The sequence below is a fragment of the Zingiber officinale genome, chromosome 9A, assembly GCF_018446385.1.
Source record: "Zingiber officinale cultivar Zhangliang chromosome 9A, Zo_v1.1, whole genome shotgun sequence".
Classification (NCBI taxonomy): Eukaryota; Viridiplantae; Streptophyta; class Magnoliopsida; order Zingiberales; family Zingiberaceae; genus Zingiber; species Zingiber officinale.
In genome coordinates, this window is record NC_056002.1 from 120,794,815 (window position 1) to 120,822,627 (window position 27,813).

At 38.7% G+C, this 27,813-nt stretch overlaps 1 protein-coding gene and 1 non-coding gene across 10 annotated transcripts; one reads left to right on the forward strand and one right to left on the reverse strand.

Moving 5' to 3' along the window:
* Window positions 1–1,805: 1,805 nt before the first annotated feature.
* On the forward strand, window positions 1,806–10,411 carry LOC122019902 (pentatricopeptide repeat-containing protein At4g20740-like). 9 transcript variants are annotated; one of them, XM_042577519.1, is made up of 4 exons: window positions 1,806–4,111; window positions 9,233–9,825; window positions 10,031–10,094; window positions 10,208–10,411. In XM_042577519.1, exon 1 carries the CDS (start codon window positions 1,926–1,928, stop codon window positions 4,047–4,049), a length of 2,124 nt encoding a protein of 707 aa, XP_042433453.1. In that variant the 5' UTR covers window positions 1,806–1,925; the 3' UTR covers window positions 4,050–4,111; window positions 9,233–9,825; window positions 10,031–10,094; window positions 10,208–10,411. The 9 variants fall into 9 exon arrangements, with proteins under 9 accessions (XP_042433453.1, XP_042433447.1, XP_042433448.1 ...); XM_042577513.1 differs by adding an exon at window positions 8,981–9,150 and having other exon boundaries at window positions 9,233–10,411; XM_042577514.1 differs by having other exon boundaries at window positions 9,233–10,094.
* Window positions 10,412–14,224: 3,813 nt separating this feature from the next.
* On the reverse strand, window positions 14,225–14,314 carry LOC122022155. The gene has a single exon (XR_006122883.1). It is a non-coding gene; the product is annotated as a small nucleolar RNA R38 (small nucleolar RNA).
* Window positions 14,315–27,813: the final 13,499 nt, after the last annotated feature.

The window sequence follows — 27,813 nt, forward strand, 5'->3', positions numbered from 1 at the left end:
AAGATGCCGGCGGCGGTAGTCTCTGGAGCCCGGTGATGGTGACTGCTGAACTCAACGGTGATCGCTGGAGTCTCCCATGCTGTGAAGAGGAGGAGGGAGGAGGTGGCCCTCTGTCACCGGTAGCTCTTTCCGGCGGCGATAGCGAGGGACTGAGAAGCCTTTGCTTCTGTCCCTGATGGTGTCTGCGGACAACAAAAGCGCTTCGAGGGGGCCATCGGCGGAGAAGACCAGAGAAGAGAGGGGCGGCGGCGATTTCAACAGTGCCTCTTGTTTTGTGGTGGTTGCGGCTCGAAGAACACCCTATGCCCTTCATTTCTCCCTTCCTCTCCTTGATCTCTGCTGCCGCCTCCCCAAAAATCCCCTCTCTTTCCTTTTTTTCTTCCCGTGCTTGCCTTAATCACCAAAAGAAAACCCTAAATGTCAAATTATAAAAATGCCCTTCTTCTTTCTCCTAATTGCCTTTGACCCTCTCATATATCCGGATCAATATCATTATCAATTTTTTTTTAACCAACTCCCGTTCAACAAACTCATTAAATAAAACTAATCAAATTAATTAATAAATTTGTTAATAAATTTAATCAATTTATTAAAATAAAAAAATAGTAGTTGACTCATATAGGACAAGAATATAAAATATCATGTGAATGATAATATAAAGATCTGATCACACACGCGTTGCGTGTGTAATATAATAATATATAAATTATTTGGATATTTGAAAATCTGAATTATTTGGATTTTCTAGTGTCACCCTTATAAACCAAGAATTAATTATTTGGGTAAGATTTATCTGACCCATAAAATAGTGACGCTAGAGAATCCAACAACAAACTACTATAACGGACTTCCCTATGCAAAAAATTATTTTAATTTAATATTATACTTTTTTTAGTAAAAAAACTAAGAAAAATATATTTTTTAACATCGTCGGCCTAAAATATTTATAGAAACTTCTTTGATCACAGTGTTGTCAATTCTAAGATATGGGACTAAAGAGAACTATATTTTTTTTATATAAAACAACCAGAGAAAATTAATGATGAAAAAAATTCATAATAATACACTATACCTGAGTCTCGAATTCTAGATAAATCTTGGAATTACTAATAAATCTTGGAATTATTTTTAGTGTGAATAGAAAAAAGGACATTAACGTAAATACATTTTAGGCTTTACCAAAATTAGTTAGTAAAGGGGGGAGATTTTTAATAAAATAGTAAGATAGTAAGATAAATAGATCTACTCAAACCTAGTGATGGAAAAAGAGGATCAAAATTAAAATTTTTCACACCTACGACTTTGCAGATAAGAGGAAAAAAGGTGGGGGATGGCGACACTTGTGACTCTATAGATAAGAGGAAAAATAAGAGACAGTGTGGTGGAGTTTATAAAATTTTAATTTAATTAAAATTCCTAATAAATTGATATGTGTTTTGAAAATTTAATTAAATAAAATTAAAAATTTTGATTTAATGAAAAGTGCGGAAAATAGAAAATAAATAAGGAAAAAAATATAAGGATGATTTTTTTTATTTTTCTAAAGTTGGTGGGATGGGGCTCTGCCGGATGAGTTTAAAATTTTATCAAAGTATATTTTTAGAGGACAATGTGTATCTAAATAAATGAATATCTGACAATTACTAATTAAATTATTATTATGTTTTTTTTTTATTTTTAAATATTATTATTAAAACTTAGTAGAATTTTATTATTATATATATTATGTTAGTATTTGTAAATTTACAACAATATTACTAAGAAATTTATATATATCCGTAAATATCCAAATTCGACCTGTGATAGGTTGACCATCACTGTAACCTCGGGTAAATGGGCAGCCATTGCCTTCCTCGCCGTGCGGTTGTCGAGATAGTAAGCCGCCGGCGCCGCTACCGTCGACGGTTCCCTGATTCCCCTCTCGAATGAGTAGGAAGACATCAGCCATGCCAGCCGCCGCTGGCAGCCGGAAGTACTTCTTCTATGGCCACCGCAAGCCCTCACAAAATCGCCCTGTCGTCCGCGGCGGCCGCTTCTCTAATCGAAAATTTGGCTCTCCCGTCCCCGTTGACACCTCCGTTCGCCGCAGCACCGACTTCCGTGAATGGAACTTTGATTGCCCTACCCAGCCGATGCCGCTCTCTCCTTCTGTCCCTGCCATCGACCGTCGACGCTCGCCTCTCGCTCGTTACATTCTCGACTCCCTACGCCGTCACTCTCGCTGGTCGGCCGTCTTTTACGATCTGCGCAAGCTTCGTCGTGTCCCTCCTGACCTCGTCGCCGAAGTTCTCCGCTCTCGCCCCCTTATCGATCCCTCCCTCTTCACCCGATTCTTTCATTGGGCCGGCAAGCAGAAGGGCTTCCATCACACATTCGCATCATATAATGCTTTCGCCTATGCCCTCAATGACGCCGCACGTCCTGCAGCCGCTGACCAACTACCAGAGCTGATGCACGCGCAGGGGAAACAGCCATCCGAGAAGCAGCTTGAGGTCCTCGTTCGAATGCATGCTGATTCTGGCCGTGGCCTTCGGCTCTTCCACATCTACCGGAAGATGCGAGGTAAATTTGGTGTTAAACCTCGCATTTATCTCTACAATCGTATCTTGGATGCTTTAATTGCAACCGGACATCTTGATCTTGCTCTTTCTGTGTATGATGACCTCAAGGTTGATGGTCTCAAGGAGGAAGCCATCACTTTCATGATCCTTGCTAAGGGATTTTGTCGTGCTGGAAGGATGAATGACCTTTTCCAACTACTTGAACGAATGAGATCAGAACTGTGCAAGCCGGATGTTTTTGCATACACTGCACTGATTAAGGTGTTAGATTCGGAGGGGAATATGGATGGTTGCTTGAGGGTTTGGGAGGAACTGGTGAAAGATGGAGTAAAAGTTGATGTAGTGGCATATTCGACAATGGTTTCTGGTCTGTCTAAAGCAGGAAAGGTTGAAAAGGGCTATGAACTGTTTTTGGAGATGAAGAGGAAGGGATTTGTGATTGACCCTGCTGTGTATGGGTCATTGGTGGAGGGGTTAGTAGTAGAGGGCAGAGTTGGGGATGGTTGCCAGCTGTTGAACGACATGAACAATAATGGGTACCGTGGAGATCTCTGCATTTACAATTCCTTGATAAAGGGCCTATGTACTATTGGTAGAGTTCATAAGGCTCGTAAGCTTTTTCAACTTCTCATGAAAGAGGGTATCATCCCTAGCTCTGAAACTGTGATACCTATGCTATCTGTCTATGCCGATATAAATGATAAGGCCAACTTTTTTCAATTAGCTGATCAGTTAGGAGAATTGAAATTGTCAATTTCAGATCTTATGACCAACTTCTTTTCATCCTTCATCACAAATGCAAATAGAGGAACGAAAGCACTGGAAGTGTTTGAAGAATTGAAAGCAAGAGGATACTGTAGTGTTTCTATTTATAATATTCTTATTGAATGTCTTCAAAGTATCAAGGATGTGAAACATGCGTTGGACCTTTATAAGGAAATAAAGAATTCTAAAGTTTTTCAACCAGATTCTCATACCTATTGTCCAATAATTTCATGTTTCGTAGCAGAAGGACATATTAGAGAGGCATGTTCTTGTTACAACATGATGAAGGAAAATTCTTGGACGCCTAGTGTTGAGGCTTACTGCTCGCTTGTGAATGGGCTATGCAAGATTGGAGAGATTGATGCAGCTATCACCCTTGTCAAAGATTGTTTAGGAAATGTAACTAGTGGCCCTATGGAATTCAAGCATGCATTGACTGTTATAAACACTTGCAGAGCAAAGAGTCCAGAGAAGGTGATAAAAATTTTGCATGAGATAATTGATCAAAATTGCCCATTGGAAGATATTATTTACTGTTCTATCATATATGGTTTCTGTAAATATGCAAGTTCAGAAGAGGCAAGAAAAGTATTAGCAGAAATGAGAGACAAAAAGTTCCTTGAAGAGTCAGAATTTATAATCTATGAGGAGTTACTTAATGGACACCTGAAGAAGGCTACTGCAGCCTTGGTGATCTCTGGCTTGAAGTTTGTTGGTCTTTAATCTAAGTTAGAATTCACCAATTATTTGGAGTGACCATGGTGAATGGTTGAGGAAAATGTCAGGTCTGTTCTTTATATATTTTAGTCTCCTTTGTTGTTTATATTTTTGATGGAATACTTTAGTGTTTTATCATTGTAAAGTTTTGCTTTTTATGTTAGTCATAAGCTATGACATTCTTAGGAGAAATGTCTTTTGTGGTATCGAGGTTTAATATTTTGGCATCAGTGACAGTTTTGGAAAATGGTACTATCTTGGTGACGAGCCATGAACTGAACTCCCCCTCTTGATCATCTTCTATTTGGTTTGTTTGCTTCATAAAACAAGATTATAACAACTTCATAGTTGAATACACTAAATGTTTGTAATAATAACTCAAAAAAGCAATCAAACCTCTCAAGTAGAGATTGCAATGGATTGGATGCCAGAAAATTTTATTAATATTGGAACTCAGACCAGTTAATTAAATGGGTACCTTATTAGCTAAATATCTGTCGAAGTTTTGAAAACAACTATCCGTGCTCATCGATATAACTAAATGTATACCAGGCAAGTAAAATATTACTTAAACCAGTTGGATAGCTAGCTGGTACCTGACTAACTCTGTACCTAGATTTCCTAATGGGCAAAGTGCATCAACCCTCTGAGTGATCAGATTCAATTCACCGATGCACAATGCAAAAACTAATTTAAGCGCACAAGGACCAAATGCTAATGCATTCCATGGTTGTTATAGTATGTATCCGTACAGGGATCAGATCGCCAAAATCATAAATATAATATGTCAGTAAATTATATTTCATTAAATATGATGTTATTAACATCATATATCATATGCGGTGGTTGAGGCATGGGGTGCTGCCACATGAGATCTTAGGGTCAAAACTCGGCACGTCTGAGCATGCCCTCCCCCATACCTTGGCCACTTGCACTAATGGCTAGTAGTCACCCGTGATTTACCTCCTTCGTATTGGCCTAGGGACAGGTTGGCGGGAGCGTTGTGGCTGAGTGAATCGTCTTTTACCACATATATAATAAATTTCAGAACTTCATTATTTAGATCAATAATACATATTATATTATTACAACAAGAGATGTCATATTTATATCATTATCGATAGTATCGTATTATTGTTATTATTCAATAAAATTATATTCAAATTTTTAGGTGATTTAAGATTGAAGGGAAGCCTTGATGCAATGGTAAAGATGTTGTTGTGTGACCTGGTAGTATTGGGTTTGAGTCGCAAAAACAGCCTCTTGCAATGCAGGGTATGATCCTTCCCTGAGACCCCACATTGGTAGGAGTTTTGTACACCAAGCTACCCTTAGGCGATTTAAGATTACCAATCAAATGTTTATGTACTAAAACATTGATAAATAATAGACACTATCAATAATATGGAGCAACAAATAACAAAAATATATTATAATAAATAATAAAATCAAAATGTATTATAATAAATGTTAAAATCAAATTTGGTATTGTTAATTTTATGATACAAGTAATTTATTAGTGAATTTTTTCATATTCTAGGGCTTAGTTGGGATGTAAATCAAAATTGGATCATATCCATGAATTTCTCTCAATCAACTCTAAGAGCCATAAATGAGGCGTTTGGTCTAACTAGTAGCTGTTTATGAGCAGTGGCAAGGTTGAACTATTGACCTCATGACAATCTCGAGTAGTACTAAAGTTGAAATTTTTAATTTGAAAATCAATAGAGCAAATAAGACTCTCACCCTCTCGTACATATTTAAATTGGAATTCAATAGAGAAAATAAGACTCTCACCCTCTCATACTCATTTACTAATATTCAAGTGGGGATTGTCAAAAAGTTTGCTAAATCATCATGTTTTTGAATCAACCTAATTTGGACAAATTTCAACTACTCTTATCTATTTCTCTCTCAGTTTAGCTAAATTTCAATTGTTTCAATTTATTTTCTAGTGGTTTCTAACTTATTCCTATGCAATTTCATTAAATTTTAAGTTTCTTTTAAACTTCTCCAATAATAATCTTTGTGAGATAATGATGCAAATTTGAAATATGATGTTGCTTTAATTTTATTTAAAGTTTTTTTAGTGGACTCTCCAAATTAGGAGAGAGTTTTCGGGTAATTAGATAACTTTTCCAAATCATAGACAATTTTTTTTTTAAAATTGTCAAGTCAAGTGGATTTTTCTAACATCTTTTTTCTAATTTTATTTTCCAAATTAAGTTGGATTAAAACCTTGAAAAACAGCCATCCTCCCTCTGTGTAATGTATCTTTGTTTCCATAATATTTTCTTTTGATAAGTTTATCGTTTTGGAAGTTTGGTGCTTCAAGTTCATCACTTTCTATAGTCCAGTTCTGCATCAATTGGTTTAGAGTCAAATGTGATTGAGTCTTGATACAAGATTTTGTCTTATTATGTGTTCATGGCTTCCTATTTCTTCCAGAGATCTGGTATTGAAGAAATCCTACAGCCACCTTGAGAAACAAATACACCCTAGCCCCCTCAAAGGCATGCCACAACCATTGTTCAATGCTTCTTGCCTCTACAATGCTGCTAGATTTCCTAATCTCACACTCTTTGCCCCCACCTGTAGTCGTTGACCATCAATGCAGTTGATCCTAACACCGCCTAATGCCACATGATTTCATCCTTTAGTTTGACCATCTCTTGCAAAAGAAACTAATTGTTAAACATGTCAGGTGGGTGAATTTCATCAAGAATACACTTTTGTCTTAAACTATAAACCTAATGAAAATCACAAACCAGCCAACCCACTAAGTCAAATAGCAGCTACCTTGTATAGGATGAGTATAATGGAATTGGATTTGAATGATTAAAGAAAGAGTATCCTACATGACCTAATTTTAATATTAATCTTTCAGGATATTCAAGATGGTAGTAGCACCAGTTGGTAGTTTTTGTCATCAGAGATGCTTGCATATTTAAGGGTACATGGCTTGCATTCCTCGAGCCTTAGAGATTTCTTAGTTTGAGAATTACATGCTGGAAGACTAGCAGGACATTTGGGAAAGATGTTGGTTGTCTTTAGATAAATTGTATTGTCATCATTGAGACAAGATGCTGGTCGAATTGTGCCACAATCTCATACTTGTCAAACAACCCTAAAACACAAGTCTTTACACGTCATTACTAAATCCCCATGAATCTTATAAAGACCTTAGCATGTATTTTTCTAGGACTTCCCAAACAAATTAAAGTCATGACTCTATCTTGGCGGTAGTTGATAGATTCTCCAAAGTGTCACATTTTATCTTGTGCAATAAAATAAATAATGCATCGTATATAGTCAAGATGTTTCTCAAGTTGTTAGATCTAGTTTATCCTCTTCATGGAAGTTAAGTTTGTTAGCTTTTTTGAAATACAGGATGAAAATTGTTTGGAATCCAACTTAAATTTCCATCTGCATTTCACCTGTAGACTTTCACCCTGGATTGATAGTCAAATTGAAGGTCATCAATCATATTTTAGGAAATCTACAGATGTCTAGTGGATGAAAGCTAGGTATTTGAGATAATATCCTGTCAATATTTGAGTTTACTTGGAACAATTACTTAAATTGTTCTATTGTATTGTATATAGGTTGAGAGCTTGTCAACCGATTGACCTAATTCAATTACCTTCCACCTCTCATTTTTTTGAGAGTGCCAAGAGTTTGGTTGAACGTATTAGAGAGATTCATGTCGATGTTAGGAGGAAAATTGCTCTAGGTTACAGAATGCATGCTAATGTCATTGTAAATATAAAAGAATACAATGAAGATAGTTATGTTGTTACATGTATTCACCCTGAACATTTTTCTAAAAACTCCTTCGAATAAAATGCTTGATCTACCTCTAATCTTTTTCATACTATGAGAAAGATTGGTATTAATGATTATGAAATTGACTTGTATGTTGATTTAAATGTTAGCAAATTTTCAATGTAGAAGTCACATATTACCATAATGTCAGACTTTCAACATCCTTGTTTGTTGGTTTTATCTACAATGTATACTTTAGGATTGATGGCTGGTCCAGAAGACGGTTTGAGTCTGGTTCAATGTGGCTAGAGGAGAGGGGTGGATAGCAATGGCTTAGAAATAAAAAAAATTTCTTGTAAGATGAATACAAATCAAGCTTTAGTATTTATAAGGTATTTGTGTGTAAGTCAGTTGATCATGTCAAGGATTATTCACAACAAAAATATAATTGGGTTCCACAGGGTTTAAGTTTGTCTCCTTTAATACAACCTGCAACAAAAAAAAGAAAAACTATTTCTCAATTTCAGGCAATACATTGGGGGGCCAGCATGGGTAGTGTACTAGAACTGGCAAAACATGTAATGATTGCTGTATGTGCCAAATAGTTTTAATTTGGGTATATTAGGCAGAGCAAAGGAACACAATTATAACTATCTGTTTTGATTTATGTTAGAAGTTTCATTTATTTTCCATTTATGTTTCTAATCTTGAGGTTAATGTTATCCATCCTTATTTACTTACTACATGGAGAACACTCTTACATGCTTGGTTTTTGAACTTCCATTGGTTATTAATGAATTGGATGTGTAGTTTTTTTTTGTAGTTTTTTTTAGCATTGGCAGTATTTATTTTCGTTTGATTGCTTTAGCTATTCTATGAGTTTCAACTTGATACATAATTTTTATTTAGAGGGCTTTCTTTTTCTTTATTGACTAGCAGACTATTTCACTATTCTTTATGCCCTTCAAGTGTACTTTGGATTGTGAAAATATTTTGTTGCTATCATGAAAGCCTGTAGAGCAATGCCTACGATATGCCAAATAATTCATTTTATTATGAATTATGTATGTTTTTGAACATTTTAATTGTAGTATGTATGTGTAATTTTTTACTTAATAGTGAACAAATCTCAATTGGTTACAAATTCTTAAATGAATCTGAATATTCCTTAGGCCCATTTTACTTCCTGAGTTAAGCAGCTCAAGCAAGTTCAGTCCCAATCACAGGGTTATTGTGTTGGGTGTAAAAGGGATTTTGTGTGGCACCACAGTTGCTTGCTTTCTTTTCTTGAGTCCAAACACTAAGCCAATTTGTCTGGAGGCATTCCAGCAAATGCGTTTTGGTAGTATTAAGACTGAGAACCAATTTAATTTTTTTTTTCTGCTTCTTTGTTCCTTCAGTTTGAATTCATCAACCTTGTACAGATAAATCATGGTGCTGCATATTTTCTCCCTCTCTGACAAGGTGTACTAATGCAAAGTCTCAGAGAGAAATAAGTTTGTCCCCTGCTGATGCTTTATACTTCAGTATCAAGCCTTTGTAATAATTCAGAATCTTAGGGAAGCAACGATCATGGCTTTTTGGAAAATGTATTAGATGCACATCTACTCAGATGCAGTTGGATAATCTTACTATTGCCGCTTTGCTTTTTCCATTTTCTATCAGAAACTTATAAGCCATGGGATTCCAAATGTGCTGTTTATGGAACGAGCCAGGTTCTGAAGAGAAGTGATAGACTGCACAGTCACAGAAAAAGTGAAAATACTAGATTCCTTATAAAGATGGCTTTTTCTTCTCTCTTATTTGTTTTCTTTTCTCCATCATTGTTTGTTTTTTCTACTCTTGTCAGTACTGATATCCAAAAATGGTCATACTCTACAGGAAGATTGTTGAACCTTTTGCTTGGGGAATCTCAAGTTCTACAGCTGAATTGTTGGCATTCTCTAGGTTTCCTCCAAGTATTAATATTGCATTAGGACTTATGTTCCTCCAAAGAATTTTTTTGATCATATGCCTGGTATGTATTGGTCTGACGAAGATTAGCTATCACCTTTATAAGTCAGTGGTTGCTAAATGCTATGTATTTTCTATCATCTTTTATTCTTATATTATATTGGGCATTTTAATTTGATGCGCAAGTGCTATACTGATTTGAGTAGAAGCATTTATGAATAGAGAATCTGAACGAAGTGATACTGGTTTATGCAATTGTGATGCAACAGGCTAGTGATCTCTAAATGGAGACGATTTCTCTTGGTCTGGAAGAATCTACTAGTTTTTGCTATTGTAAGCATTCACTGAATAGCCATTGTAAAAAGCATAGGCATGCCTGTTGGTTTACTTTTTCACATTAGAGGCCCTCAAACAAAATCTGGGTTTTGTTTTGATGTATAAATCAGTTACAGACTGGTTGATGTTTTTGGACCAACTGCAAGTTCCAAAATGTGAATCAAATTTGGCTGGGGATGCTCAAGTTTGGGTTCCGTATACATGCAGACAGCTAATGTCTAGGTAGAGCCTACTTTAGTGGTAGTATTTGTTGCGACTGAGCTTGTGCGCTCTTACTGTAATTCTACATGTCCATAGGTCTGTAAGTAACGTTCATGAACAAGTTTAATGTTCGATTTGATAAGAATTTATTTATATTCATTCAATGTATATAAGATTAATTAAATAAACAAGTTTGAACATCTCGTTAAACTAAACAAATAAACTTAAACACATATGTATTCAGCTCGTTAATATTTATGAACAACGTTCGTGAATAATATTTATGAACAATATTCACTAGTCATGTTCATTAATAAATTTCATATCAACATGTTTAACAAATAAAAATAAAATAAATAAATAAGTTTTAATTATCAAACTCAGTAATTAATCAAATAAGTAAAAGTTTTAAATAATTAAATAAACTTGAATTGAGAGCTTGATAACATATAAATGAACCAAACTTAAGCCAAGCTTGAATTGAGAGTTTGATGCCCCCAAGGCGTAACACAGATGGTGGACGCATAACATCTCTGCGTAATGACCAAAGGTCGATTCTCAGGAACTGACGATATGGGGTTTATCCCATCATGCGCCTGACATCTATGTACCTGTATATACCTCTCTCTATATCCGTGGGACCGACACTAGAGGGATCGTTAATGAAGCAGCTCTACATTTGAATTGAGAGTTGGATAACATCTACAACAACCAAGCCTTTTTCCACTAGGTGGGGTCGGCTGTATGAATCCGTTTACGCCATTGAGCTCTATCTCCTATTATATTATCATCTATATTTAAATAAATTTTATCTTGTTTTATTGTTGCTAACCAAGTCTTTTTTGGTCTTTCTCTTTCTCGTTTAATATGCATGTTTATCATAATTTCACATCGTCTAATTGGAGCATTTATTGGTCGTCTAAGTACATGTCCGTACCAACTTAAACGTGTCTCTCAGAGTTTTTCCTCAATAGATGTAACTCTGACTTTTCTCTAATGCTCTCATTTCTTATTTTGTCTATCTTCGTATGTCCACACATCCACCTTAACATCCTCATCTCTGCAACTCTCATCTTCTGCTCATGTGCTCAAGTCATAGCCCAACATTCAGCTCCATATAACATAGTAGGTCTAACTGCGATTTTATAGAATTTACCTTTAAGTTTAAGAAGTATTTTACGGTCACAACATAGTAGGTCCACCACTTAATTCTAGGAATTGTATATATTTTCTTTCTATTGATACTATGTTTGAGGCATATATCCAACACTACTACCATATGTTGGGTAGTTAAGTTTTCTCCAGGGATGACTTTGTAATCTTTACAAATCTTTCTATCATTTTTCCTAATCATAAGAAAATCAATTTGTGATTTATTATTCTTACTTTTGAATGTGACTAAGTGTTCCCTTCTCTTTTCTTAAAAAACGTATTAGCTAATATAAAGTCATATGCTAACGCAAAATCTAATATAGTTTTCCCTTCCTCATTCCTCATTCCAAACTCATAACTCCCCACGTACTCTCTCATACTCCTCATTTTTCACTCCGACATGCCCATTTAGATCTCCTCCTATTAAAATCATTTCATTTGGTAGCTTCATCTAATTTTATTTGTGGTGCATATACACTAATTATGTTCATAGTTTCTTTCGCCACTATTATTTTAAGGGTTATAATTCTATCTCCTTTTCTAACTACTCTTACAACTTCATCTTTTAACAAACTATTTACAATAATACTCACTTCATTTCTTGCTTTACTCTTTCTAATATACCATAATTTAAAATTCGAGTTCTTTATTATTTTTGTCTTCTCACCTATCCATTTTGTCTCTTGTATACATAAAATACTAATTTTTCTCCTAATCATCATATCTACTACCTTCATTGATTTATCAGTGAGAGTTCTTATATTCCATGTTTCAAATATTAAATTATTAGTTTTCCTATCATATTTGTTCTTATCTAACCTATGGTGTGAGAATTCTTGTCTATTTAACACTACACCCAAGTTCTCATGTAGATGTAGTGGTCCTTACTGAAACGTTACAGTCGGACCCTGTAAGGCGAACTCTTGCATATTTATCACTACACTCGAGTTTTGGAGATGTAACAGTCCTTATCAAGACGTTACAATCAGATCCTATAATACATTCTTCCAGATAACATCTAAACGAATCAAATTTAAATCAAACTTTAAACCAGTTCAAATTCATAAAAAAAAAAAAGTAAATCAAATTAAATTTGAACCATTATTTGAAAGATTTGATTCATTTTAAACTTATTCAAACTCGGCTTACCTACAGCCGTACATGACCATAACAGTGGCATAGGAATGGGGCAATTAGTACAGCTTAGTGTTTTTAATTGGGTTAAAAATTACAAGGCAGCTTTTTTCTAACCGAATCATATAAGAAGTGTTTCTTTTTAATTTATTATCAAAAGTATTTTTTTTTCAATTTGCATCTCTCAGATCAAATTGGCTGGGATGCTCTGGTTTGGGTTTCGTAGACACGCAGATAGCTAATGTCTGGGAAGAGCCTACTTTACTGGTTGTGTTTATTGCAACTGATCTTGGGCGCTCTTATTATAATTTTACATTATTGGGTTATAAATGAGTCAAATCAAAATTTTGATGTTCAGCCTAATAATAAAGGCTTATTTATATTCATTTAATGTATATAAATTAATTAAATAAATAAACTTGAATATTTATTAAACTCAATAAATAAATTTAAATATATATATATATATATATATTCAACTCATTAATATTTATAAATAACATTGATAAATAATATTCATTAATTAATAAAACTCAATAAATAAAAAATAAAATAAATAAATTTTAATTATCAAATTTAATAACTAATTAAACAAGTAAAAATTTAAAATAATCAAATAAACTTAAATTAAAAATTTGATAACATTTAAACGAATCAAACTCGATAAATTTAAATTGAAAACTTGATAACATCTAAACAAATCAAATTTAAATCATACTTCAAATGAATTCAAATTCATAAAACATAAACTAAACTAAGTTTAATAATCATTTAAAGATTTAGTTCATTTTAAATTAGACATTTGACATAATTATTTTATCAAATTTGAATATCTCAAAACTCCAACTCAGTCTTCAGTCTTACATTTCCATAACCCTAATTTTATCTTTTAATTCTCCCATCTCACCAATTTAATTTAATTAATTTAAAATCCATCCAATCAATTCTCATTTAAACTAATTAAATTAATTTAAGATCCATCTTCAGTATGGATTTAAACTAAACTAAGTAGGCTGGATCGACTAATTAAACCAAATTAATTAGTTTTAAGCTCAGTCTTCAGTCTTACATGTCCATAACCCTAATCAATTCTCATCTCACTAATTTAAGACTGAGAATTAGTTTTAAATTGGTTTATTTATTGATCGACTTAATTTTCTTATTTTTTCTTAAACTAATTCTCAGTCTTAAATTAGTTTTTTTTATTTCCTTGATTGTTGGTTACAATTCTTAGTCTCAAATTTTCTTGTAATTCATTCCTAATCTTATCTTGTAATCAATTATTAATTATTTTATCAATATTATAAATATAAAGCCACTTAACAAAACATTAGATCACCACACTGGTCCATTTAAGCCATTTAGCCTAATTTCAAGTCATTTCATAAACTTCAAATTCATAACTCTAACAAAAAACAACATTAAAAAATCATCAAACAATAAATTATTTGAATCCAAAATTCTAATAATTTTTTATTATTACCTCAGACCGTCCTAGTTCCAAATCTCTCAACATAAAACAAGTACAGAGACTTGCTTTAATCTTTGAAAATAGTCATCATTGACAATAGAGATGGATGATTGATTCAAAAGAAAGATCGATCAAAAAGAAGCCGAAAAATCAAACAAAAAATAGCAGTAAATGTGTCAGATTGAATATTGTCAGCACCCGTAAGAACCTATCAGACAGGGATAACTGTGATTTACATATATTCTCATCATCCACAAGAAAGCATAGCTAAACCAATTGAAGAACAAGCCAAAAATAACTAAAAATAAAAACAAACAACGAACAATAGGGAATCCATCAGCTCTTCCTATTCAAGTAAAAGAAAGCATCATCGCAGCCAATCCAACTGATGGCTACGTCCTTTGCATAAGGCTCACATCATTTAGAATCCCCAAAACGATCTGTGAGCCGATGAATCAGATAGAAGATGGAAGGAACACACAAAGGTAGAAACGAAGAGCAGGAAGAATACAGGCGCAGCGGAGCTCGATCTGCTTGTGCAGGGGGTGTGAGGCGTAGAATATAAATAGGAGACGACGGGGGGGCAAATTAGGGTTTCGCTGAGCCTCAAAATCAAGGCCGTTCAGTTGATTTGCCTTTTTATTGAACGCCGGATCTGCACGTTCTGTAATGCAAATAAAAATAAGTTAACCTATTTTACGAAGCAAATGTAATTTTATAACCTATGAAAATATATTTATATTTATATTTGATATCTTGTTCGACCATTCGATAGGTGGTGTATAAATGACTTTTAGTGAATCCAGATATTTGAACCACTTCTGGGTTTCTTCGAGTGGATTTCAATCACTTAGGATGTCCGGGAGTGATCCGAGCGTTCAGATTCATTAAAAGTTATACTCGCCCATAAAATGATCGTGCAAGAAATATATATATATATATATATATATATATATATATATATATATATATATATATATATATATATATATATATATATATATTGGACGACATGTGAGCTTCTCTTACAGGAAAGGCACCTTCCATCATTAGAGGTGCTTTCATGCATGAGAGGCACCTATGTGTATTGTCTACATGTATCCCAAGTATAATAAACTCGCGTGTGTATATATATATTATACACACTGTATAGAACATCTAATAGGTTTTTAAAATGAAATATAAGGGTCTTGATCCAAATTTTATTCTTTTGTTCAATATTTGTGGTTTACATATGGTAATGCATATGGAATGAAGAATTTATATAGACAAGTGTCTGCAATGTCCTGACATAAATCATAATATTCTACTAAATCTGCCCACTTCATAGATACTAGACGTCGTGCATATGTATATATCTAATATAATGCATGAGAACCTCTACTATATTTGATTTTAGTCCAAAGACTAGAAGATATATTTTTTTAACATTTGTCAGTCTAAAAATGTTTATATAGAAGTTTTTCTATTTGGATGCTTATCGATCCTAAAATATGAAATTTAAAAAAATCATGATTGATCATGTTCGAGCGTTGAGTCGGCGGACACTGGGGACGTGGCACGCTCCGCTGTCTCCGACTAGTAGTGTAGTTCTCCGATGAACCTGCAAAGAAGCCGAGCCGGGAGTGGTTTCCCGGCGACAACCCTCCGACGCTCAAGTCAGGTAGTGAGAGAGGCAGCGTAATGTGGCTACAGTAAAGAGTTACGCATACCTTCGTCGACGTCTGGGGGTCCTTATATAGGACCCCGGGAAACACGGACACGCTTCCCGATGCGTGCACGCTTCCCCAAACATACCTTAACGAGTCTGTGTCAGAAAAGTATCTCTGGCTCCATTCCGCAATCGTCCGAGCATATCCCGGATGTGACGGTGGAAGCTTCCACCGTACGACCGCCTCGCCTCCATACATTAGGTGGAACGGTGTTACTCCCGTTCCCTCCTTAGGGGTCGTGCGGATTGCCCATAGGACTCCCGGCAGCTCGTCCACCCAGCTTCCTCCCATGTAGTCGAGCCGAGCCCGTAGAATTCGGAGTATCTCCCGGTTGGCTACTTCGGCTTGCCCATTGCTTTGGGGATACGCCACAGACGTGAAGTGCTGCTCAATGCCATATCCCTTGCACCATTCCTCGAGCTGATTTCCGATGAACTGTCGCCCGTTGTCTGACACGAGCTGACGCGGAATGCCAAACCGACAGATGATGTTTTGCCAGATGAATTTCTTGACCATGTGCTCAGTTATCCTGGCCAATGGCTCAGCCTCCACCCACTTGGAGAAGTAATCTACTGCCACCAATAGAAACTTCCGCTGTATGGTCACCATAGGAAAGGGTCCTAGATGTCCATGCCCCACTGGTCGAACGGGCAAGACATTGTGGACGTTTTCATTTCTTCCGTCGGCTTATGTGAGAAACTGTGGTATTTTTGACAGGAAATACACGTTGTGACGGTCCGAGCGGCGTCCTCGTGTAGCGTTGGCCAGAAGTATCCGGCCAGCAGGATCTTCCTAGCCAAAGATCGGCCACCCGAATGACCCCCGCAAGATCCTTGGTGTACCTCCTGGAGAATGTATTCTGCGTCATCTGAGCTGATGCATTTTAGCAGCGGTCGGGACAAAGCCTTTTTGTAAAGCTGATCTCCGATGAGAGTGGACCGGTCGGCTCTCCTCCTTAGTAGCTGAGCTTCCCGATTGGACAGTGTGACCCCTGAGCGCAGAAACTCCATGATGGTTGTTCTCCAATCGCTCGGGAATGTGAGACCTTCCATCCGGTCTATATGCGCTACCAAGGATACTTGCTCGATTGATTGCTGGATGACGACCGGCGATATCGAGCTTGCGATCTTGGCTAATTCATCTGCCGTCTGGTTCTCCGCTCGGGGTATCTTCTGGACCACCACCTCGGTGAAGCTAGTTTTGAGTTTTTCAAAGGCGTCCGCGTACAACTTGAGTCTTGCATTGTTTATCTCGAAGGCACCCATGAGTTGTTGAGCGGCTAGTTGGGAATCTGAGTGAATCATCACCCGCCTGGCTCCAACATGCCGTGCGGCCTGCAATCCGGCTATGAGGGCTTCGTACTCAGCCTCATTATTTGTTGCCCGATAGTCCAGCCGGACGGACAAATGCATCCGCTCTCCCTGAGGCGAAAGTAGCAGGATCCCAATTCCGCTTCCGAGCCAAGTGGACGATCTGTCCACATATATTTTCCATGTAGCTTCGGGCTCGGGCTTTTGTACCTCGGTCACGAAATCTGCTAAGGACTGTGCTTTAATCGCTGAGCGGGGTTGGTATTGGATGTCAAATTCACTCAGCTCCGTCGTCCACTTGATGAGTCATCCGGATGCTTCAGGGTTCAGGAGTACCCTTGCTAGCGGGCTATTCATCATCACAATAATGGTGTCCGCCAAAAAGTAAGGGCGCAACCTCCGAGCGGCAAGGACCAAGGCGAAAGCCAACTTCTCGAGACCAATGTAGTGAGACTCAACATCCTTTAAGATATGGCTTAAAAAGTACACTGGTTGTTCCTCGCCGCTCGGCCTTACTAATGCTGAGCCCACAACATGCTCAGTTGAAGATAAATAAATGCGGAGCGGCTCACCTACGGCTGGTTTCGCCAACACGGGTAAGGAATTCAAATAAGTATTCAATTCCTCGAACGCCCGATCGCACTCCTCGTCCCATTGAAACTTGGTGGCTTTACGGAGAATCTTGAAAAATGGCAAGCTCCGGTCGGCGATCTTGGAGATAAACCTTGACGGCGCCGTTATTCAACCGGTGAGACGCTGTACCTCTCGGAGATTTTCTGGGAGGCGGCATGTCCTGCAATGCCTTTATCTTGCTAGGGTTCGCCTCTATGCCCCGCTCGGTCACAATGTAACCCAGGAAGCGCCCGCCTTTTGCTCCGAATAGGCACTTCTGAGGGTTAAGTTTGACGTCATATCTTCTCAATGTTTGGAAGGTCTCTTCCATGTCCGCGTAGAGATTGGCCGCCCGGAAGGACTTGATAAGTATGTCGTCCACGTACACTTCCAAGTTGCGTCCGATCTGCTCTCTGAAGACCTTGTTCATCAGACGCTGGTAGGTGGTTCCTGCGTTCTTCAGCCCGAACGACATTACATTGTAGCAATAGGTGTCGTCCACCATGACAAAGCTGACCTTCTCCTGGTCTTCTCGGGCGAGCGACACTTGATGGTAGCCCTGGTATGCATCCAGCATGCATATCAGCTCGCCCCCGGCTGTGGAGTCCACCAGCTGATCAATCCGGGGAAGGGGGTAGAAGTCCTTCAGGCACGCCTTGTTCAAGTCCCGGAAATCGATGCAGACTCTCCACTTGTTGCCCGGCTTGAAAACCAGGACCACGTTTGCAAGCCAACTCGGGAATTGAACTTCCCTTATGTGGTCGGCCTCCAGAAGCTTCTCAAGCTCCACCCGGATGATTACATTCTGCTCCGCGCTGAAGTCCCTCTTTCTTTGTTTCACCGGCTGAGCGTCCGACCGAACGTGAAGTTCATGCTGTGCCACGCTTGGCGAGACCCCTGACAGCTCATGGGTCGACCAAGCAAAGACGTCGCAGTTCCGCTGCAGGCATTTGATCAGCTTCTCCTTCTGCTTCTCCTCCAGATCGGATGCTATGAAGGTGATGGCCTCCGGTCGGGAAGAGTCAATCTGCACCTCCTCTTTCTCTTCATAAACCAAAGGAGGAGGTTTCTCGGTTATAGTATTTACCTCGACCCGTGGCACCTTCCGAGCGGACTTGGTTTCGGCTCGGACCATCTCCACATAGCATCTCCGAGCCGCTAGTTGATCTCCCCGCACCTCCCCTACGCGCTCTTCCACCGGGAACTTGATCTTCTGGCAGAAGGTAGAGACGACCGCCCGGAACTCATTGAGCGCCGGTCGTCCCAAGATAACGTTGTACGCCGAAGGAGCATCAACCACAATGAAGCTTGTAGTTCTTGTCCTTTTGAGCGGCTCTTCTCCCAACGAGATAGCCAGCCGGACTTGGCCGACTGGCAAGACTTTGTTCCCCATGAACCCGTAGAGGGGGATCGTCATTGGTAGTAGTTCAGCTCGGTCGATTTGCAATTGGTCAAAGGCCTTCTTGAATATTATGTTAACTGAGCTGCCTGTGTCAATGAAAATACGGTGAATAATATAGTTGGCGATTACCGCTCGAATGATCAGTGCGTCATCGTGAGGGACTTCGACTCCTTCGAGGTCCTTGGGCCCGAAGCTGATCTCGGGTCCGCTCGCCCTCTACTGGCTGCAGCCGACTGCATGTATTCTTAGCTGCCTTGCGTGTGCCTTTCTGGCTCTATTAGAATCTCCGCTGGTCGGGCCTCCGGCTATAATGTTGATCTCTCCCCGAGATGCGTTGCCCCTATTTTCCTCCTCCCGAGCGGAAGGTCGAGGTCGTTCGTGTGATGCCCGATGGTGAGCTCCGGGCTGCTGACGATGCTGTCGCTCGGGGGATCTCCTTTATATCCTTTGAACGGGGCTCCGTTGTTGGTGTTGCCGGTCTGGTGAAGGCGATCGGCGGCGGTAACTCCTCGGCGCGGGATGAGCGATGGGGGGGAGGCTCCGACAGTCGCGGGGGTTGTGAGTATCCGACTGATGAAGTGAACAAAACATCGGGGTCCACACCTTCCCCCTGGGCTTGGGCCGATCAACCGCGACTTGTTGGACGGCGTGCGGCTGAGTGTTTTGATGAGGACGGGCGGCTTCAGCTCTCGGTCCTCTGGGTGGCTGGTGACTGATGGGCTGCTTCCGCTCGGCGGGAGCTGGTTGGTCACTCTGGGCTTCTTTTCTTCTCGCTGCCTAGGCTTCCTCCACATTGATGTATTCGTTGGCTTTATGCAGCATGTGGTCGTAGTCCCGAGGCGGCTTCCGGATGAGCGAGCGAAAGAAGTCACCGTCCACGAGCCATTGCGTGAACGCGTTCACCATTATTTCCGAGGTGACCGTTGGAATGTCCATGGCCACCTAGTTGAAGCGCTGAATGTACGCTCGGAGCGGCTCCCTCGCGCCTTGCTTGATGGCAAACAGGTTGACGCTTGTCTTCTGGTGGCGCCTGCTTGCTGCAAAATGATGGAGGAACGCCGTTCGGAATTCCTTAAAACTTGTGATGGAGTCGTCCGGCAGTCTTCGAAACCACCGATGCGCCGATCCCGAAAGCGTGGTGAGGAACACTCGGCATTTTACACCATCTGTGTACTGATGCAGAGTGGCGGTACTGTCGAACTTGCCCAGGTGGTCGTCTAGGTTGGTTGTCCCGTTGTACTCCCCGATCGTAGGAGGCACATAATACCTCGGCAGTGGATCGCGAAGAATAACATCTGAGAATTGTCGGTTGGTCTGCTCGAGAGACGCGTCCGATCGGGGCGCCTTTCCTTTTCTGACGTCCTGGATGGGTGCTTCGTCCGATGAAGATCCCTTATCTTGGTTACCTTGTGCTACCTCCGAGGGCGCCTGGAACAGAGCCCGATGAAAAGGTATCGGGGCGGGCGGCGCCCCCATCTGAGTGTCGGTCGGCCCCTTGTTTTGCCCCCATATTGAGAGCTGCTCCTGCCTGTCTTCGGGTGGCGCTCGGCCACCCGAGGCTGATGTCGCCTGCTGCGCTGCCCGCTCAGCCTGAGCTTTCTGTTGCTGCTCCACGATTTTTGCGGCTCACGCTTGGACGAGTGCTTCGAGCTCCACTGGAGAGAGCGTTACCAGAAGTTGACGTCCAGCTTCTTCCATCTCCTTGGCTCGGATTCAAGTACGTTCCCACAGACGACGCCAATTTGATCCTGTCCGAGCGCTGAGTTGACGGACGCTGGGGACGTGACACGCTCCGCTGTCTCCGACTGGTGGTGTAGCTCTCCGGCGAAACTACAAAGAAGCCGAGCCGGGAGTGGTTTCCCGGCAACGATCCTCCGACGCTCAAGTCAGGCAGCGAGAGAGGCAGCGTAATGTGGCTACAGTAAAGAGTTACGCATACCTTCGTCGACGTCTGGGGGTCCTTATTTAGGACCCCGGGGAAATGCGGGCACGTTTCCCGATGCGTGTACACTTCCCCAAACATAGCTTAACGAGCTTGTGCCAGAAAAGTATCTCTGGCTCCATTCCGCAATCGTCCGAGCATATCCCGGATGTGACGGTGGAAGCTTCCACCGTACGATCCTGTGTATGTTGGTTGCTACTCGGAAAACCTAATGGTTCCACTGTACAAAAATTTTGTACAAAGGTCTGAACCTCTTCCTAGCTACCATGTGTTCTTTTAAATTAAACTCGGATCGCCTGCGGAACTTAACACGTTTGATCCTAAGTTTAATTTATTTGTTCTTTTAGGTTTAGACTTGGATCTCCTGCGGAACTTAACACGTTCGATCCAAATCACCTAGGTTATTAATTCCATTAAATATTAATTTCCAAAATTGGCTTCCAGGACTGCATGGCGAGGCACATGACCTTCTTGGATATGGGAACAACCACCACCGCCTAGACAAAGCCTTTTAAGGAAAGCTAATATTTAATTTCCTTAAATAACTTTAGGTCAACCAAAAAGAACAATCAAATCACAAGGAAAAGAAAAACAAAAGAACACAACATCGAAAACTAATTCGAAATACTAGAATCGCATGTCTCTCGTATTTAGTATTTTTACATGGAGATAAAACTAACATGATGCGGAAAACAATATTAGTTATACCTTACTTAGTAGATAATGACCTCTTGATCGTCTACCGTATTCCTCTTCTAATCTCGGACGTTGTGTGGGCAACGATCTTTCGAGACGAGGACCACTAAGGCACCTTCTTCTTCCTTCCTTCAAGTTTCGGCCAAGCATATCTTCTAAAGGATGAAGAACTTCTTTCACCAACTAAGCTCCAAGGGACGCAAACTTTCTCTCCTTCTTCCTCAAGCTAGATCCGGCCACCTCCTCCAAGCTCTAAGAGATAAAGGATTTCGGCCACACAATAGGAAGAGAGAAAAGGAGAAGGGCCGGCCACACCAAGGAAGAAAAGAGGGAGAAAATAGAATAGAGTCGTTCGTTATGAAGGCACCTCTACCCCCTCTTTTATAATCCTTGGTATTGGCAAATAAGGAAAATTTAATTAAAACTTCCTTAATTCTTTTGCCATTGAAAAAGAAAATTTATTTAATTAAAAATAATTTTCTTCACATCAATTCATATGGCCGGCCACCACAAGCTATAAACAAGGAGAGTTTTAATTAATTAAAACTTCCTAATTTGTCTTCAGAAATTTATAAAATTTCTCCAATAATTTAATCCCTTCATGGTTAGTAAAAAGGAAATTTTATAAATTAAAATCTTTCTTTTAAACATGTGGATAAAAAGAAAGTTATCTCTAAAAATTAAAATATCTTTTAATCTAAAATAAGGAAAGATATCAAATCTTTTCTTAATCTCTTTGTAGAAACTTATAAAAGAGAATATTTAATTTTTAAACTCTCTTTTAAATCATGAACATGGTTAAAAAGGAAAGTTTTCTTAAAATTTAAAATCCACCTTTTAATCAACAAATAAGAAAAGATTTCAAATTTTAAACTCTCTTTTAAACATGTAGATGATTTACAAATAAGGAAAGTTTTTACCAAAAATTAAAACCATCCTTTTAATTTACAAATAAGGAAAGAGATTAATCTCTTCTCTTAATCTTTTGTAGAAAGCTATAAAAGGAAATTTTTAATTTTTAAACTCTCTTTTAAAACCATGATATCCACATAAGAAATAATTTTAATAAAAATCCTTTTTAATATTCTAGTGGTCGGCTACCTAAGCTTGGGACCCAAGCTTTGGCCGACCACCAACTTGGCTCATCCACTTGGTCTTGGCCGGCCCTAGCTTGGGTTCCAAGCTAGCTTGGCCGACCCCATTGGATGGGTAAGAAGGTGGGTATGTGATGGGTATAAATCTCTATATACAAGATGCTACGATAGGGACTGAGAGGAGGAATTGGTTTTGGTCTCCCGATGAAATTAAACATCCCGTGTTCGCCCTGAACACACAACTTAATTTCATCAATAATAATTCATTCCACTAAAGAACTATTATTGAACTACCGCACCAATCCCAAATTACATTTTGGGCTCCTTCTTATTATGAGTGTGTTAATCTCCCTGTGTTTAAGATAACAAATGTCCACTAATTAAGTAAGTTACTGACAACTCACTTAATTAATATCTAGCTCCAAGAGTAGTACCACTCAACTTCATCGTCATGTCGGACTAAGTCCACCTGCAGGGTTTAACATGACAATCCTTATGAGCTTCTCTTGGGACATTCTCAACCTGGATCAGTAGGACACAGTTTCCTTCTATAATCAACAACACACACTATAAGTGATATCATTTCCCAACTTATCGGGCTTATTGATTTATCGAACTAAATCTCACCCATTGATAAATTAAAGAAATAAATATCAAATATATGTGCTTGTTATTATATTAGGATTAAAAGCACACACTTCCATAATAACTGAGATCTTTGTTCCTTCATAAAGTCAGTATAAAAGGAACGACCTCTAATGGTCATACTCAATACACTCTAAGTGTACTAGTGTAATTATATAGTTAAGATAAACTAATACCTAATTACACTATGACCTTCCAATGGTTTGTTCCTTTCCATCTTGGTTGTCAGCTACTGTTTATAATTTATAAGGAACCGATAACATGATCTTCTGTGTGTGACACCACACACCATGTTATCTACAATATAAATTAATTGAACAACTACATTTATCATAAATGTAGATATTTGACCAATGTGATTCTTATTTCTAGATAAATGTTTATACCAAAAGCTAGGCTTTTAGTATACATCCTAACAATCTTCCACTTATACTAAAAGACTAAGCTGTCATATCTGCTGCCATACATCTGATTCCCAACCCTTTAACATGCCCATCAAAAGCTCTAGCCTTAAGGACCTTAGTGAAAGGATCTATAGGTCATCACCTGATGCAATCTAGGTGGCAACAACTTCTCCTCGTTTATACGATTTCTCGTATTGGATGGTACTTGCGCTCTATTATGTTTACTTGCCTTATAGACTTATGGTTTCTTCGAGTTTGCTACTGCACCACTATTATTATAATAATTTTTGGGCAAACCAGAAATCATGTCTAAGTCTATCTTGAAGTATCTGAGACATACAGCTTCTATGGCTACCTCAGAGGCTGCCATATACTCAGCTTCTATGGTGGAGTCCGAAAAGCACCTATGCTTATCACTCTTCCATAGTTATGACTTTACCTCCTAAAGTAAACACAAAACCCCGAGATTGACTTACTATTGTCCCTATCCGATTGGAAGTCAAAATCTGTGCAACCCACAGGGACCAAATTAACTGTCTTGTAAGCTAGCATATAATCTCTAGTGCCTTTAAGGTACTTCAATATATGATTTACTGTAGTCCACTGTCCTTGTCCAGGGTTACTTTGATATCTGCTAACTATGCCCTTGGCAAAACAGATTTCTGATCTCATGCATAGCGTACTTTAGGCTTCCGACAGCCGAAGCATAAAGAACTGCCTTCATTTCCTCTATCTACTTTGATGTCTACGGAGACATCTCTTTAGATAAAGTTATTCCATGCTAAAAAAAGGTAAGAAACCTTTCTTGGAGTTTTGCATGCTTAAAATGAGCAAGGATTTTTCGATATATGAAGCTTGGGATAAGTAAAATATTCTTTTCTTGTGATCCCTTATTACTTTGATCCCAAGAATATATTCATTCTCCCAAGTTCTTTCTATCGAATTGTTTGGACAACCATACTCTTACTTCTGATAACACTTTGATATTGTTTCCAACTACCAAAAATGTTATCTACGTATAGTACAAGAAGTACCACCACGTTTTCATCACACTTTTTATATACACAAGACTTATATGGTTACTAAATAAATCCATAGGTCTGGATTACTTTGATGAACCGGATGTTCCAAGACCTTGAAGCTTTGCCTCAGTCCATAGACTGATTGAGCTTGCACACAAGATGCTCTTTGCCCTTTGCAATGAACCCTTTTGGTTGCTTTATATGGATGCTTTCTTCAAGACTTCTATTAAGGAATGTTGTCTTGACATCCACTTGCCAAATAGATAAAAGAATCTAGATAGACTTAAGCATGGCTACCGGTGAAAATGTTTCGTTTGTCAACAAGCCTTGCTTTGAAAGTTTCTACCTTCCTACCTATCCCTCTTTTCCTATTATAGACCTTGTTACACCCAATGACTTTTACACCATCTGGTGGTTCTACAAGCTTCCAGATTTTATTAGAATACATATATTCTAATTCTGTTATTCATTACTCTTTGCCAAGATGCTGCATCTTTATCTTGGAGTGCTTCATCATATGTCCGGGATCAGGCTCATATTCATTTGGGATCAAGTCCAAAGACTCTCCCAAAACATGAATTTCTTAGGTTGCTTGACAACCCTCCCACTACGATGAGGCACTGTCTGTAATTGTGTATCATTTATGATACGTGTTGCAGTTTCTTGTGATATTTCATCTTGTACAGTTGGTACTAGATTAGACATGTCCTTTATTATTTCCTTAAGAACAAATTTACTTATGGGCACGTGGTTTATTGCATAGTCCTTTTCTAAAAATCGGTCATTGATGCTAACAATGACTTTCTGATTTTTAAGACTATAAACTTTCTTTCATTTCTCTAGGATAACCTACAAACAAGTGAATTCCTGTCCAACTTATCATTGTCTCTCTTCAGCATATGTGCTGGACTACCCGAATCTGAATATGCTTCAAAATAGGCTTATGCCTATTCAGCAATTCTATATGAGTAGAGAGTTCTGACTTTGGAAGGTACTATGTTCACTTCCGTTTCCAGAGTATATCCTTAAAATGAATTTGGTAATTTTCCAAATAACTCATCATCAATCTACTTATTTCCATAAGAGTCCTATACCTTCCTTTTTCTACACCATCCAAGGGGTGTACCAGGTGCAGTTAGTTGGGATTGAATCCCTACTTCTGATAAGTGACTCCTAAATTCTCCCAAGAGGTACTTGCCACTACGATCTCACCGTAGTGTCTTGATACTTTTACTTTGACATTTCTCCACATCAGTCTCGTACTCTTTGAACTAATCAAAGCACTTAGACTTGCGGCACATCAAGTAAATGTATCCGTATCTCAAATAGTTGTCTATAAAATAGACGAAATATTTGAAACAACCTCTTGCCTGGATAGTCAAAAGTCTTCACAAATTAGAATGAACCTATTCCTATATATCTTTGGCTCCAAACCCCTTAGACTTAAAAGCTTCTTGGTTATTTTTCCTTCCAAGTAAGACTCGCAGGTTGGAAAATTTTCCTCTACCAATGAACCCAAGAGTTCATCGATTATTATCCTTTGAATCCTACTCAAGTTAATATAACCTAGCCTTAGATGTCAAAGATATGTTTGGTTCATTTTGAAGGTTCTTTCTCTTGTAGTTAGAAGATGTGTTACTAATTTCCATTTGTTGCATCGTGGGAGTTATTGGATTTATAAATTTCCAACCAACGTACCAGAACAGATAACTTCCTTCTTTTCTTGATAACAACTTTGTTATTAAAAGAGGTAGAATATCAAGTTCTTTGAATAGTTTAGAAACTGAAAACTAGTTCTTTCTAAACTTGGTACGTAAAGATAATTACTCAAAAATCCATGTTTTATTCTTATCAAAAGATAAACATCTCCCACTGCAACAGCTACCACTTTTACAGCAGTGCCCATGTGGACGGTGTTTTTATTTTCATTTAGTTGTCGGGTTTCCTGGAACCCTGCAATGAATTACGGACATGATTAATGGCATCTGTATCTACACTCCAGGTTCTAGTAGATAACACCACTAAACATGTTTCAACTAATGAATTAAATACACCTATATTGTTATTAGTTCTAAGAAGACAGTCTACCTTAATGTCCAAGTCCTATTTCCAATCATTACAATTAGGACTACTAAGTCTTTTCTATAGTATAACAACTAGGGGATTGACAAACATTTTAAATCCTAAGAATCACAAAAATATTTGGTCAAGATCAACTCCTTAAAATCCCCATGAATTTTGTATGTCACGATAGTGTGGACGTATACAAAATCAAAGAGGAGATTTTATCCATTAATTTTATTATCTCGTCAACTTTACTTTATGACGAATAAAATTAATAGTTGATCTATCTTTAATCAAATATTTGGTCAAAACTTTTGAATTTAAAATAACATTGATTCCTCAAACAATATTATTTAAATTCACCAACACCTCAAACACCGTGAATTTTACATGCCACGATAGTGTGTGTTGATACAGTCTGACCTGGCTGTTGTTTTGATGTTGACACTGATTTAAGTTTGTATCAGATATTAATTAAACTCAGATTGATTGATGATCAAGGCTGATCATGAGGAGAGGAAAAGTCCAAGTACGGATACTTGGCACGCAAAGTCGGAGAGGGCTCGGCAGCTCGTTCTCCGGACTAGGTCAGAGAGGGCTCGGTAGCTCGTTCTCTGGACCGGACGAAGTCGGAGAGGGCTCGGCAGCTCGTTCTCCGGACTAGGTCAGAGAGGGCTCGGTAGCTCGTTCTCTGGACCGGACGAAGTCGGAGAGGGCTCGGCAGCTCGTTCTCCGGACTAGGTCAGAGATGGCTCGGTCGTGCTCTGGGCCGGACGAAGTCGGAGAGGGCTCGGCAGCGTTCTTCGGACTAGGTCCGAGAGGGCTCGGTGGCTCGTTCTCCGGACTAGGATCGAA

What these genes read in the sequence shown, in the direction of transcription:
- LOC122019902 (XM_042577513.1), top strand. Translation starts at nt 1,926, where the DNA reads ATGAGTAGGAAGACATCAGCCATGCCAGCCGCCGCTGGCAGCCGGAAG.